A 13,217-nucleotide genomic window follows, 5' to 3' on the forward strand; every position below is an offset into this window, starting at 1 on the left:
TCCAATAGTGCGTGTACGCGCGCGTTTCGTGCTCGTTTGCTCTCGGATTCGTTTCACTTGTGCACTAAACCTCTAATGCACTTCTATTCATACTATTATTATTCACTCTTAATAGTTTAAAAATAAAGGTCTAAAGTCCTTCAATTAATCGCGCGTGCAAAAACGCTTACTTTCGATTTGTGCGCGATAAAACGAAATTTCTAAGAAATTCTTATAACGATAGTAAAACTAACTAATACTTGAGTAATTAAACATGAAAATAACCCTTTTAGGGTAAACCAATAAATAAGTGAATAAATCGATAAAATAAATAAATAAATAAAATAAAATAAATTACGAGTCCTCGCAAATTTAGCAGCTTTATATAAAGATTTTGATTTTGCTGTTGTAATTGGGTAGAAAATAATGATTATAATCAAACAGATTTGGGATCATTCCCAATTTGTTTCCCCTCTCCCAAATTTCCTCCGTTGTTATTCATCCTCTTGTCATTTCCTGCCATTTCCTGTATCTTCTTCTCTTAATATCAATATATGAATTTTGAGCTATTTTCCTGTTGATCTTGTTGATATCAATATATTATTGCCTTAGACAGTTACTGTCAAATTCTGATTGCCATTCCATTCGCCAATTTTAATCCATTGTCCTTAGCTTGGTACCATCACAAATTCAAACCGCCTCCATCACCAAGTTTTGCCTCCCGATGGCAATTAGGACTTTAGGAAGACCCAAATTTCTCATCCAACTAAATTCAATCCACAATTTTAACCAAGAATTCCTAAACCGAGTATTCAAACAATTCTCCACAGATCCAAAAAAAGCCCTAACTTCGATCCCGCGAAAATCCCATGAAAGGAACCTAATTTCCCTTTCAGGTCTCTTTCGCAGGTATGGTTTTCAACCCTCTCAAATCAGCAATTTCCTCAAAAGTAATCAATGTTTACTCAATTTGAAGCCATCTCATGTCCAAAAGTCCCTCAAAATTCTCTTATCTTTGAAACCCTCGCAAGAATTTCTTTCTTCTGTTGTATATAGTTGTCCTAGTATTTTAGACTTTGATTTTCTTGAAAAATGGGAAACCAAGTTTTCTGATATGGGAATCTCTAATTTTACATCTTCAGCCATCAGGAACATTTTTGAGGTTTCTAGGAGATTTGAGTTGGGTCCAGATGATGCTTTAAGGTGTGTAATGTGTTTAAAAGGTTTAGGGTTTAGTGAGAGTACTGTGGTTAATGTTTTGGAGGCATTTCCCTTGGTGATCATGATGGATGAAGATAGAATTCGCGATAAAATGGTATTCTTGATGGATATTGGTTTTGAAAAAGATGATGTTGATCGTATTATTCGCCTGTTTCCATTTTCTATGGCATTTGAGGTTGGGAAAAAGATGAAACCATTGTTTGATGAATTTGAGGATCTTGGTTTTAGCTTGGATGTGGTTAGGTGGGAGGTCCTTAGAGACCCTCGAGTGCTTGGTATGGAAGTTGGTGAGCTTACACAGTGTTTGAAAATGCTGAGGAGTTTGAAATGTAGAACTGTGATTAAGGAGAATATTTTCCGTATTGGAGCTTTTAGGGCCGGGTATGAAGTGAAAATGAGGGTGGATTGTTTGAGGAAATATGGGTTGACATATAGGGATGCTTTTACAGTGTTGTGGAAAGAGCCAAGGGCACTCCTGTATGAGATAGTGCACATTGAGAAGAAAATTGATTTTCTTCTGCAAACTATGAAATTTGATGTTTTCTGTCTGGTTCAAGTTCCAGAGTACTTGGGGGTAAACTTTGAGAAAAAGGTTGTGCCCCGATACAATGTGATAGAATATTTGTGCTCAAGTGGTAGGCTTGGGGATGAAGTAGGATTGAGGGGCTTGATTAAGCCTAGTCGGTTGAGGTTTTACAATCTCTATGTGAAGCCTTATCCAGAGTGTAAGAAATTATATGGGAGATATGCAGCAGCTGAAGTTAAAAGCAGGCATCCAGCTGGAATGTGGAAGCTTTTCCAACCACAAAAGCATTCAGAATCTAGAGAAGATGTTGAAAACATCAGGTCTTTCATGGAGTCTATAACTTAGTTCAAGGTTTTGTATGATTTCCCAGACAAATGCTAGGGAGAATACTAGTTGTATATCAGTTTAAGGTATATCAGTTTTCCATGTCATTGTTTCTGCAAATAATCTGATATAACCATTTGGAATTGATTTTTCACCATTTTCTTTGATTAACTAACTTATGCTTCTGCTGTTAGGCTTGATATTGATCAAGAATACAAGTTAATAGAAAATATGGTCTGAAAGAAAATCATTGTCACTATGATTCAACTTCTTCAAGGAAAAGACTTCAATGTCTTCAAATATTGCTTTCTCCTCTAGCTGATTTACTAAGACAGATGGATCATTTCATTGCACTCAGGTGTCATGCCACACTGTAAAAAAGAGCTAATCTTGCCTTTCATTGTTTTGTGAACTTTCTCAGAGTTAGGCTTATCGTTTCAGTTCAGTAGATGGTTCGATGTGGGAGGCACTGTGCTTATATCATGAAGATACTTCCTGTCATTGCAGGTCAGTGCTGTTTTGCTTTACTGGAACTGAAGTTGGGTTGCTATTAAAAAAGACGATGTGCTATCAAACTGACTTTCTTTCTGGTTAAGAGTTATATTTTCAATGACACACTGATTGCCAAGATGTAATTTAATGTGACAGTGCTCTGTTATGTCAACACACACACACACATAATATCAAACAGCTATTGCTGATCAAACAATTCAATTGCTCTTTGTCTGTGTGCATATGGAGCTGTATATATCTTTGGTTTATGATTCCAGAACTTGGAAACTGTTCATTTGTGAAGGCTTCTTGGGTGTGTGGATTAAGTTAAATGGGATTGACCTTAATATTTGTTCTTTCTGGCAGTTGTAGGCATCAGTGCTATCCAAATGCAATGGTCTTTTTACTCGAGTGCTTGTCATTTTAGACAAGAACTTCCAGCTTCTGAAGTACTAAATGTTGATCACCTTCAAGAAATAATTGTTGCATCATTTTGCAAGGTTATTGAGATCGTGCAATTAAAAAAATAATAATAAATAAACCGCAGATAAAGAGATGTAGAGAGAGCAACAGAATATGAAAAAGGGAGAAGGTTAAATATTTGATAAACAATAATCTGATACCTTTTTTGGTTGTAGCCAATTAGGCTTGATTAGTCATGGTTGAGACAGGAAACAATAAGGATTGAGTTTTTTTTTTCCTGCTGCTGCTTATTATTCTTTAAATGCTCAACTGGGTTTGGAGGTTTCTGAGCATGTGTGAAGACTATTTGGAATCATTTTCTGAATTTTACATTTTTTTGGAATTTTTTATTTAGAATTAATTGTGTATTGTGGTGGTGATTTTTTTGTTTTTTTTTATCATACTTCTTATGACACTTACTTTTTACCCAACTACAATGTTGTGGGGAGATATATTATCTATTTTGCTCTTATTTTGATGTCTGGCCTCTAATTCAACATTTGTCCTTTTTGTAAATTGTCTTTTGTTCTCTTTTGATCATATATCATTGGTCTGCTTGTCTTGGCTTTCTTTCCACCAAAGGTCATTGGCCTTTCATTTCCCACCTTTCTGTGGAGTGGATAACAATATAAAAATTTGGTCAATAATAGTTGAAGTGCTGATATTTTCCTGAGTGTTCCTAAAATTTAGGCTTCATGTCAACTAATCAATCATATTTTTGCAGGTTTACAAAGTTTTTTAGTTTCAGAAATTTAGCATGATCCATTTATAGTATGGACATTATTGGCCCAACATAAGACATAAATAAAGGAAGGTATGAAATCAATATACAGCTACTGGTTTCATTAGACAGTGGAAACTATTGTAGCACCTGCTATCATCTGTGTACAGATATTTTTTTCCTCATATTCATTAATCTTGTGATGTATCTTAGCAGGGCAATCAAATACTATTTAGCCAAACTGCCAGAGAATAGTTACTCATGATTGCTGAGGTTAGTTTCCAACATGAAGTGTGAATGAAATGCAAAAAAAGTTTATCTCTTACTTTAGCTCTTTTTAGATATGACTGGTCGCAAGAGAGAAATTACAGTCAGTTTTCTTTGTTTTGGTTGTTTGCTGAGTCACTCCCAATGTTAATTTTTTTCTTTGTTTTAGTTGTTTGGTGTGTTGCCATTATCACCAGTGAAGTTGGACCTGCTGACTGCCTCAAATATTCTGTTCTCCTGAATTTTAGTTTAATTTGGTTGCTCTTATGAAAACTGATAGCGTATGTATATTGCAAAAAAATACAAAGCAATTTTTTTCCCTTAATTCGGAGAAAGTTATCTGTCAGAAGTTAAGTGGTTGAGTTTTTGTTGCATTTGGGGCATAAATATTAAGTCCTCGAGACAAAACCACAATCACATCTGTCTATGTTTACAATAATTGGTTGGAATAATTATGTAAGAAAATTGGTAGATCCCAGTTTAAGTTTAAGATAGGTGAGGGAGCATAATGTAAGTGTTCGGTTACTTAAGTAGGATTGCTTTAACAAATGAGCTCTTATGATTCACTTGAAGATAACGTTGAGGATGAGTTGTTTAATGCTATATTTGTCAGTGGGGATTATGTTACTTTGAGGTGGATGGTTGGTAATAGTAGTTATTTGGACCAGGATATGATGATAATGTGCAATCATAAGGTATTTATAAATCTGGAAAATATTTTTTTCTGGATTATATATAGTTTAATGTTTGCTTCATGATTTGGCCAGGCAGAAAATTGGTGAAATTTGATAAATGATTTAACTTGTCCTTGTGTATATCATTGTGCGTTTTTATGGTAAGAAGTTGAATTTTTTGTCATAAATATATATTGCATTGCACAAGGAAGAAACTGTTTCATGAACCACTTCTTACCAGTGAGGTTTAAAACCAAAATCATTACCTTGTATGCTATATCTTACTAATTTTTTCTTTATCACCTAATGGAATTGGTCCATTATGTTCAGGTAGTACTTGAGGGACCTAATATTCCGTGTTTTTTTCAAACTAATTTTTAGTGTTTGGATTACTTTCTGGGGTTTCAAAAACTTTTGCTATATGTGATTCCTGTTGATTTTTAGGGTGTGCATGCGAGAAGAATTCGAGTTATTGGAGAAGTAACATGTAATGGTTGCTGCTCATGGGAATCTTTGGGATCAGTCATAATGGGATCAGTCCTAATGTATCTTGACAAAGCTAACTTCCCAAGAGGTGAGGAGTCAAATTGATTGGAATTGTTAACATGTTGTCATTATCTTAATTTTGTACAGTTTAAGAGACATTTGAGCCTTTCCATTATCAGGTTATATAGGTTTGGAACTTTCTACTGGTACACCCATGCTTTACGAATTCGAGGATGGAAGCCTAATTCAAAAGGGAAACCCAGAGGCACCAATGCTGGGGTTCATGCTTAACACTAGGTATGCAGTTTTCTAATAAGAGGAAAAGAACAAAGAAAAATAAGGTTTCTAATAGTTATTTCCTTTTTTTTTCATTGTATCTTGTAATGATTAAAGATATCAGCCACTTATGAATTTACACTCAAAGTAATGTTGACAAATTTTTTTTTTTTTAAATTGTGCATATTTCTTGTTTTTGTGTGCTCACCAGTATGTATGGTGTGTATTACTTGAAGTGCAAAGATACATAGATTTGTGTTTTTTTGGCTCCTTTCTGTAGATGTCAGCATGTTTGAGTGATGTATCCTTTCACCCTATTCCATTCGTATTTCCAGATTTTGAAGGAATTAGCTGTTGTATCTTCAAATTTACTCTATTTGGTTTAAGAAAGTAATTTTTTTTCTCTTCAAATTGTTGATTTAAAAGCTTGTTGTTTTCTTCAATGAATGGTGAGTAATGAATGTACTTACTTCAACTTCAGAAAGAACAAGGCAGGGACGCTATTTGAAGATCAAATGAAGCTGCAAAGAGCTCTCTATAAAATGAGATGATTGACTTTGATTAGTGAGAGAAGTCGGCCTTGAAGAGTGACTCAGATTCATGTGTCAGTATGTCATACAAAGGCTAATTCAGCAGCATTTTTGTGGCAATATAGCTTTTGTTTGAGCAAGTAATGAGACAAATTCACTGAAATTCTTTGAATGCCAGAAAAAATGAGGCTACATCTTTACCATCTTTACCAAATGGTAACTGTTGGGGAGACTTGTCCACTTCAGTAACTGCAGAAAATGTGTGTATGTTTGTCCTGTTTTGTTTCTTAAGTGCTGGAACTGGTGGATGAAGCTGTAGATGCCGTAGGAAGAGTGGATAGATTTCTTGTTTGTCAATTTCCAATTTATTTTCTTGTAAGATTACAAATAGTTTCTTATATGATATTTATGCTCTTATGAGTGTTTATTTTGTACAAAACAAACTAGAACCAGGAAATAAGAGAGGTTCTTGATTGGTGGAAAATAACCATTATGGTTTTGATCTTATCAATATTTATTTTAAGCCAACAACTCATTAATCATGTTGCATGAGTCAGTCAGGCATTTTATGACGAGTATATGTGCTCAGATGGGAATGTAAAAAGTTTTTTTGTTATCGGGTGCGATTTATGCCTCCTAGCTGCTCCATTCAATGTGAAGTACATTGGTTATAATTTTGGTCTCCACGCAATTATTCCTTCATACACGAACACAATAACCAATAAATTTGAACATTAGTCAATTTTGTTAATCATATGATAGATCTGATATCGCCGGAAATAGTTATCATGAGATTAAGTGTAGTTTACTCCTTTTTAAAACAAACGAAGATGGAGCAAAGATACTTCATGATGGGTGATGCTATGAAGTCATTAATCATTCCTTTTCAGGATGTTTCAAACCTTTTCAAGTTTCGCGTGCACAGAACAACTTAAACATCATTTAGAAATCAGGAATATGCTAGAATCCAAATGAAGTTAAAATGATAGATCTTTACATAAGATACTAGCAATTGTATTGGCATTTTCGACCTTGATCAACTGTGTGAAGGTTATAATGTCTACATATTTGTAAATTAATTTCACGAATAGTGTGCCATCATATTGTGTTGGTTAGACATCCGAAAACTAGATCTCGGCCTTGGGTCCTTGTAGTTGTCTCTTGACCAATGCTGTGTAAATGCCATTCCTACTTAACAGCTCATCGTGAGTTCCACTTTCAACTATCTGACCATCAGAAACCACTGCAACTGTGTCCGCACTTTTTACAGTTGAAAGCCTATGAGCTATGACAAGAACTGTCCTTCCCTTCATTAGTGAATCCATGGCGTCCTACATAAAGCATCACAATATTCAGGGTATACAGTTTCAGGAAGCTCATGATTTTAGAGAAGAAATACATCAAGCTTTTCACATCAGACCTGAACTAGGTATTCACTTTCGGCATCCAAAGCACTGGTAGCCTCGTCCAAAAGTAGAATTCTTGGGTTCATCAGCAGAGCTCTAGCAATTGCAATTCTCTGTTTCTGACCTCCTGAAAGCCGTACTCCACGTTCTCCCACATGGGTTTGATATTTGTCAGGAAAATTAGATACAAATTCATGTGCATTGGCCATTTTCTGCTCAGTATATAGAAAGACAATCAGCAGACATATATAAGCCAGTCCCAGGCCATGAGGCATCTGAGGTGGAACTACTTACTGCTGCATTTTCTATATCAGCACTGCTGGCTTTTCCATCCAGACCATATGCAATATTCTCTTCAATAGAACAGTTGAAAAGAACAGGTTCCTGGCTGACTATGCTAATCTGTACTTTCAACAATGCATGACAATTTTACTAAAACCCACAGATGTATGAGCTAATTGGAATGAATGAATTGGAAATTGTATACAGATGTTGTCCATTGAGGTCCAAATGTCCAAGAGCTGTCTTCTCAATTTGATAAGGGACATCTCAATCCACGAACAGTGGTGAAGTGATTATTTCCTTCACACTTGAAGAGGAGCAGTTTAGAAGTTAAATTACCTTTCTATGTAGATGCTGGTGGGCTATTTCTACCAGAGGAACCCCATTCAACAAAATTTTTCCTTGAACAGGGTCATAAAACCTTTCAATCAAGTTCGCTATTGTTGTCTGCAGCATAGAAAGAGAGAGAAAGTGGTGAATATGGTATTTATGGTGCATATATTGGACTTTTGAATTTTCAATCCAGTTCAAAGTTTGATCTATTATACATTATACTGCAAGCTTGAGTTATGGGGTGCATGACCAAGAAGCGATACCTTTCCGCCACCACTTGGACCAACCAGTGCAACCTTTGAACTGGGTTGCAGTTTCAGAGTTATTCCCTGAGTTCAGAATGAACAAACTGTAGTAAGGATTATCTTTAGTTTCAAAGCTGCTAAAATTCCATCAGAACTCATAATAGGGGAGGCATGATCTACCTTGAGGACCATATGCTTAGGACGGGATGGATAGGCGAACCAGACATCATCCAGTTCCACTTCTGCATCTTGATCACTACGATAGGAAAATTAAATAAGATAAAGTTTAGCATCTTCAGCCATAGTTGAATAAGATAATAGTAATGTGACTAAAGAAGCACACTTGGCTGATATATATTTGGACTAGCAATTAGAGAAGTTAATTATGAACTAAGGAACATCGTAAAGAAGCAGAACAGGAGGGGAAGAATCTGAAAACAAGATACATATCGCATGCATATAGCTAAAAGGAAGAAGTACCATAGGAGCATTTGTGGTGATTGTTATAGAGGAGAAAATACGCATTTGAGTGGCAGATGAGTATCTAAGGGAAAACCATAGCAGTTTCTACCTCTTTCAAATGCTCTCTGCCTTTTTTAACAAAGGTGTAAAAAGGAAAAATCTTGGACTTCAATTGTGAATTGCTAACTTGTTGCACCTTCAAATATAGAGGATTCCGAAGGGCTCTAATACAAATTTAGCTTTCACCCAAGATCTATAGGATTTCAAGTCCTGTGCTCAATATTCCCTGTTCTATACTTTGATTTTTTCTAATAAAAGGGGGATAGCATCAAGTTGTAATGCACTTGACATATTTGTATTACTTCCTATTACTTATGCATGCTAGGTGAGAAAATGACTTCGTGCAGTCTGAAATGTTTTATAAGGAAGTACACATAATGAAGGAGTCAGTAAAATGAAAATGATTTTCAAACTCAGTCAATTCTTTTTGAAAGCATAGCTAAGAGATATATTCGTGAAAGCTACAGCTCCTTTTTCTACATGGAAAATGACAATAATCCTTCTATCCCACACTTGAGCTTCTTCTGAGAAAGTAAAAGATGAGCAACTAAGTAAAGAATGAAGTATCAAATGTTGGACTGACCCCAATGGACACTTGCTTCCTGATTTTGGCATTGATGAGACACGATCCAAAAGCTGAAAAACCCTCCTACTTGCTCCTGCAGCTTTCATAGCTACTGTGTACAATCCAGATAGTCCAGATACAGAAGATCCAACTGCAAGTTGTAAGGAGTAAACCATGTCAACAGGAAGTTCCATATTTGCTTGTGTAAGAAAGATTTTGCTAATACTTCCATTATAAAGAAATGCTTAAAAGGATGAAAAAATAGCACAGTTCACCACTGCATGCTTAATATAAGTGGAGGCAGGGCATTACCAGTTAAGCTATAAAGGATGAATGAAGTAAGATCCCCGGGACTCATAGAGCCTTTGATTGTTAGAGTGGCTCCATATATCACTACAACAATGACAGATAGTGTTGATGCAGCATTTAGACTTCCAAAAAACAGACCAACAGCTTTCTGCACCCAAAGCACAAGATACTATAATGAGTCTTGCAATCCTAATATTTATACAACATCGCTATATAATTAATCTGGCAGAGAAAGAGACTATTCTTTTCTCTCTAACTCCTTAAAAATACACAAGCGCTCTAATCTACTTGTAAGCCATGTCCTTCTTATGAGTATAACTCATCAATCTATCACAGAAAGCATCTTCAATTTGTCTATAGTTGAAAAGAAAGCATTGGGGGAACTTACTGCCTGTTTGAGTCCAAGCTGTAGTGTCTCGTCTACTTTCTCCGAGTAGCGTGACATCTCAAAATCTTCCTGAGCAAAGGATCTCACCGTACGTATGGCACCAAATGTTTCCTGAACAAAACTCAAGAGATTCTCAGGGAAAAAATGGGAGAGGACAAAAAGTAGTAAGTTTCTCAGGGCATGGAATCTCAAATAACCTGTGCATCTATTGACTAATTAACACATTTGAGTTCATTGATATTATAGGTTTTTACCAAATTAAGTAATACTTGGAGCCTATCGCTGATGAAAACTGAACCTAGCAAACAGTCAAAGGTCCTTGTTCCTGGTCTTACAAACTCACTCCCCCTCCCTCTTACAAAGCTTAAAAAGAATTTCTTCATTGAGAATGGTAACTACTAAGAGCAGTTAAACATAGGACTTAATGTAAGATTTTAGATCCCCTACCAGTTTATATCAGCTGAAGGTGCAATTTTGGGTAAAATACTTGTGTACTCTTTAGTTTGACTTGCTAACTTCATTTTTCAAGATTTTTGAGGTCTTTTGTATTTCTAAAGGTGAATTTTTAGTAATGCAACAACCAGATGAAACAGAGACTTCTGTATCACAAAGTTCCAGTTTCCTGATCAACAGTTCAAAACAGCATAAAATTAATACAAGGTTAATGACAGTTGTATCCCATTTATTCAATAAGTTTGTGATACCACTGTCTCTGACCTCATATCAACTTCATATGAAGTTTTGAAGTGTTCATGGGGAAACTAGAACTTTGTTGTACAGCAGCCTAATCTGGTAGTTGTACGATGAAAATTTAAGTCAGTATATGAAGCACTGCCAAGGCTTTAGTGTGTGCAACCTTGGAGTTGTTCCATAATCTGGTAGTTTACAACATTATTTAGTGGATTGGTACTAATGCTGAATGCACTAACCTCAGCAATTGAGGAAGCTACGGCAGCAGCAGCTTGAGTCTTGTGAGAAAGTTCACGAAGATAGCGGCCAAATTGACGCACTGCAACAGATATGAGTGGAACGATGGCCAAAGCCAACACTGAGACACAAAAGAGTAAACACAAAGTATGCTAACATGTTAGAGTTTAACAAGAAGAATTAAGTCTATTGAAGTATGCATAAGATACGGCTAGACTTACAAGTCAACTTCCATGATGTTGTCAGCATGAATCCAAGACCTATAAATGCTGTAGAAAGATTCCTCAAAGCTTCTGAAAGGTTGGTAGTGGCAGCATTCTTTATGATCTGAGTATCTTCAGAAAGCCTACTTAGGAGCTCTCCAGTACGAGTAACATCAAAAAAAGCTATCTCCTGGTAAGTTTATAGGAAATGTAAATTGAGTTTATTGGCAAGTAAACAAAGGAGTATGTCACATGTCTGGGATCCATATGATTAAGACAGAATCAGTAATTGGCCTTCGATAGCTGCTCTGACCTGGTAAATGAGGTGGCTGAACAAGTTCTTTCTCAACCTAGCAACAACCCTTTCACTTGCAGAAGAGAAGAGCCATGCTCGAACTGCTGTGCAAACTGACCTGAAAAGCGCAGAACAATATTGGAGATGGTATTGTTACTAGAATCTTTTGCTTCAGTTGGAAATATTACATTCTTTAAGCGATAATCTTGTCCCACAATATCAGCATTTTGATACAGATATATTAATCCCTTAAATTATTGTCTACGGCAGTCAGAAAAATGCAAAGCCACACTTAAAAACTGCAGGATTCAATTATGGGCATAAAAAACAAAAGCTTTATGCAATCTTGAAAGTGAACAATACACCCAAAAGGCAATGAATAATACCCAACAATGACTATTAGAAATATATCTAATATGGTACTCTTGACAGCTTCTAAAGCTCGAGATTTCTGTTCAGGTGTATGGAGATCACCAGACACGATATCAATGATTTTCCCCCCAAACTTCGGCTGCAGATGAAATATTTTAAACAATGATAAAGCAACCAGATGATATCTTAAATGGTCAATTTGAGAGACAATAGATAGAATCTGTGCTCACAATCAGTATGCTTGATGTCGATGCAATCAAAAGAGCAACTGTGCCAATAATCAAACTCCCTGCTTCAGGCTTTGCCTGTGAACAACCAAGTTCTTAACAACTTGTCAAGAATCCAATAAATCTATGAGATTTTACCGGCAAACATTATTGACTTACTAGTGAAAACACTCTAAGGAATCCGACATTTGCGGGCTGAATTTTCAGATAACACAAAATTGGTTAGCTTGATTATTAGCCATTGCTCTTAGCAAGAAAGCGTCATGATCCAGCACACAACTATTATTGTAGAATGGAACTTTTGAATCTTGATTACCTGCACTGCATCTCCATGCTCAAGGTCTGTCAACTGACCATTTTCCTGATTATTTTTCCCTTTCTCTGCCTAGTGTTGGCACAAAAATGAACGAATAAACAAAAGAAATCACCAAGATAATGTATACACCCATCTATTAAGGCAAATGTTTATGCAGATCGAACATATCCAATAATCCTCATCCCATTACCGAAATAAATTCTTCCGTTTGACTTGGTTATATATCTCTTACTCTTAATCTTTAGCTATTTCAACGGTCTAAACAACAGAATTGCTTAATGACTGTCCAGAAAAAAGTGCTTAATAAGCTGAACCATAAAAGGATAAAGAAATTGAACAAGCTAAAGAAACGAGAATTAAACAGTATAAACTGCAAAATTTAACAACCCAATAAGAGTTTAGCTGCCAAATTATCTTATTTGAAAGAATCCATCGAAAATGGTTAACTGGAAACTCACATGTTTGTTTAAAAGTGGAGTTCTTCCACCTCTAAAGCCATGCCCATCCATCCCACCAGAGAAGCCGTCCATCAATTTGCTTCTCAGCTTCTTCCTGTTAAACAGAAGTTGGGGAGATGTGACTCGGTTAGACTTGACTAGGGGGCATGAGTCGTTGCCGTACCAGGAAAAGGTCATTAACCTACTCCTAAAGAGTGGGGACTGAGGACTAGGGACTAAATTCCAAAAGTTGACTAGTCACTGCCTTCAAATGAGTGGGATCGGGTAGGATTGCAAACGAATCGAATCGCTCGCGAGTGTTCGAGTCAAGCTCGACTCGAGCTCGATCAATATCGAACTCAAATCGAACTCGAGCTGGTTCAAGTCGAAATTGAACTCAAAATATTAAGCTCGCGAGTTCGAGTATATATA

The 13,217-nt window shown here is 36.1% G+C and overlaps 2 protein-coding genes across 21 annotated transcripts; one reads left to right on the forward strand and one right to left on the reverse strand.

Annotated features, from left to right (window-relative positions):
• Positions 1-406: 406 nt before the first annotated feature.
• On the forward strand, positions 407-6,383 carry LOC113740071 (transcription termination factor MTERF15, mitochondrial). 17 transcript variants are annotated; one of them, XM_027267575.2, is made up of 7 exons: positions 407-2,046; positions 2,472-2,557; positions 3,729-3,818; positions 3,942-3,998; positions 5,111-5,240; positions 5,332-5,449; positions 5,910-6,383. In XM_027267575.2, the coding sequence occupies exons 1-2, from the start codon at positions 704-706 to the stop codon at positions 2,497-2,499; spliced, it is 1,371 nt and encodes a 456-aa protein (XP_027123376.1). In that variant the 5' UTR covers positions 407-703; the 3' UTR covers positions 2,500-2,557; positions 3,729-3,818; positions 3,942-3,998; positions 5,111-5,240; positions 5,332-5,449; positions 5,910-6,383. The 17 variants fall into 17 exon arrangements, with proteins under 17 accessions (XP_027123376.1, XP_027123374.1, XP_027123373.1 ...); XM_027267573.2 differs by having other exon boundaries at positions 2,492-2,557; positions 3,939-3,998; XM_027267572.2 differs by having other exon boundaries at positions 2,492-2,557.
• Positions 6,384-6,930: 547 nt separating this feature from the next.
• On the reverse strand, positions 6,931-13,002 carry LOC113740070 (ABC transporter B family member 25). Of its 4 annotated transcripts, none has more exons than XM_027267566.2 (17): positions 12,807-13,001; positions 12,349-12,417; positions 12,192-12,227; positions 12,036-12,110; positions 11,820-11,944; positions 11,452-11,551; positions 11,157-11,328; positions 10,938-11,056; positions 10,009-10,119; positions 9,624-9,768; positions 9,330-9,462; positions 8,405-8,480; positions 8,195-8,308; positions 7,986-8,093; positions 7,659-7,766; positions 7,379-7,576; positions 6,931-7,289 (listed from the first exon to the last, which is right to left on the reverse strand). In XM_027267566.2, the coding sequence occupies exons 1-17, from the start codon at positions 12,981-12,983 to the stop codon at positions 7,086-7,088; spliced, it is 2,070 nt and encodes a 689-aa protein (XP_027123367.1). In that variant the 5' UTR covers positions 12,984-13,001; the 3' UTR covers positions 6,931-7,085. The 4 variants fall into 4 exon arrangements, with proteins under 4 accessions (XP_027123367.1, XP_027123368.1, XP_071902305.1 ...); XM_027267567.2 differs by having other exon boundaries at positions 8,243-8,308; positions 12,807-12,999; XM_072046204.1 differs by lacking the exon at positions 12,192-12,227 and having other exon boundaries at positions 12,807-13,002.
• Positions 13,003-13,217: the final 215 nt, after the last annotated feature.

The sequence above is a fragment of the Coffea arabica genome, chromosome 4c (genome assembly GCF_036785885.1).
Source record: "Coffea arabica cultivar ET-39 chromosome 4c, Coffea Arabica ET-39 HiFi, whole genome shotgun sequence".
NCBI lineage: Eukaryota > Viridiplantae > Streptophyta > Magnoliopsida > Gentianales > Rubiaceae > Coffea > Coffea arabica.

Bases quoted from the DNA above. Each gene is read 5' to 3' on its own strand.
- LOC113740071 (XM_027267568.2), top strand. From the start codon at position 704: ATGGCAATTAGGACTTTAGGAAGACCCAAATTTCTCATCCAACTAAAT. The intron at 2,047-2,491 runs GTCTTTCATGGA...TTATCGTTTCAG, and splicing joins GAAGATGTTGAAAACATCAG to TTCAGTAGATGGTTCGATGT.
- LOC113740070 (XM_027267566.2), bottom strand. From the start codon at position 12,983: ATGACCTTTTCCTGGTACGGCAACGACTCATGCCCCCTAGTCAAGTCT. The intron at 12,111-12,191 runs GTAAGTCAATAA...GGTTGTTCACAG, and splicing joins TCCTTAGAGTGTTTTCACTA to GCAAAGCCTGAAGCAGGGAG. The intron at 8,309-8,404 runs GTAGATCATGCC...TTCTGAACTCAG, and splicing joins CTAAGCATATGGTCCTCAAG to GGAATAACTCTGAAACTGCA.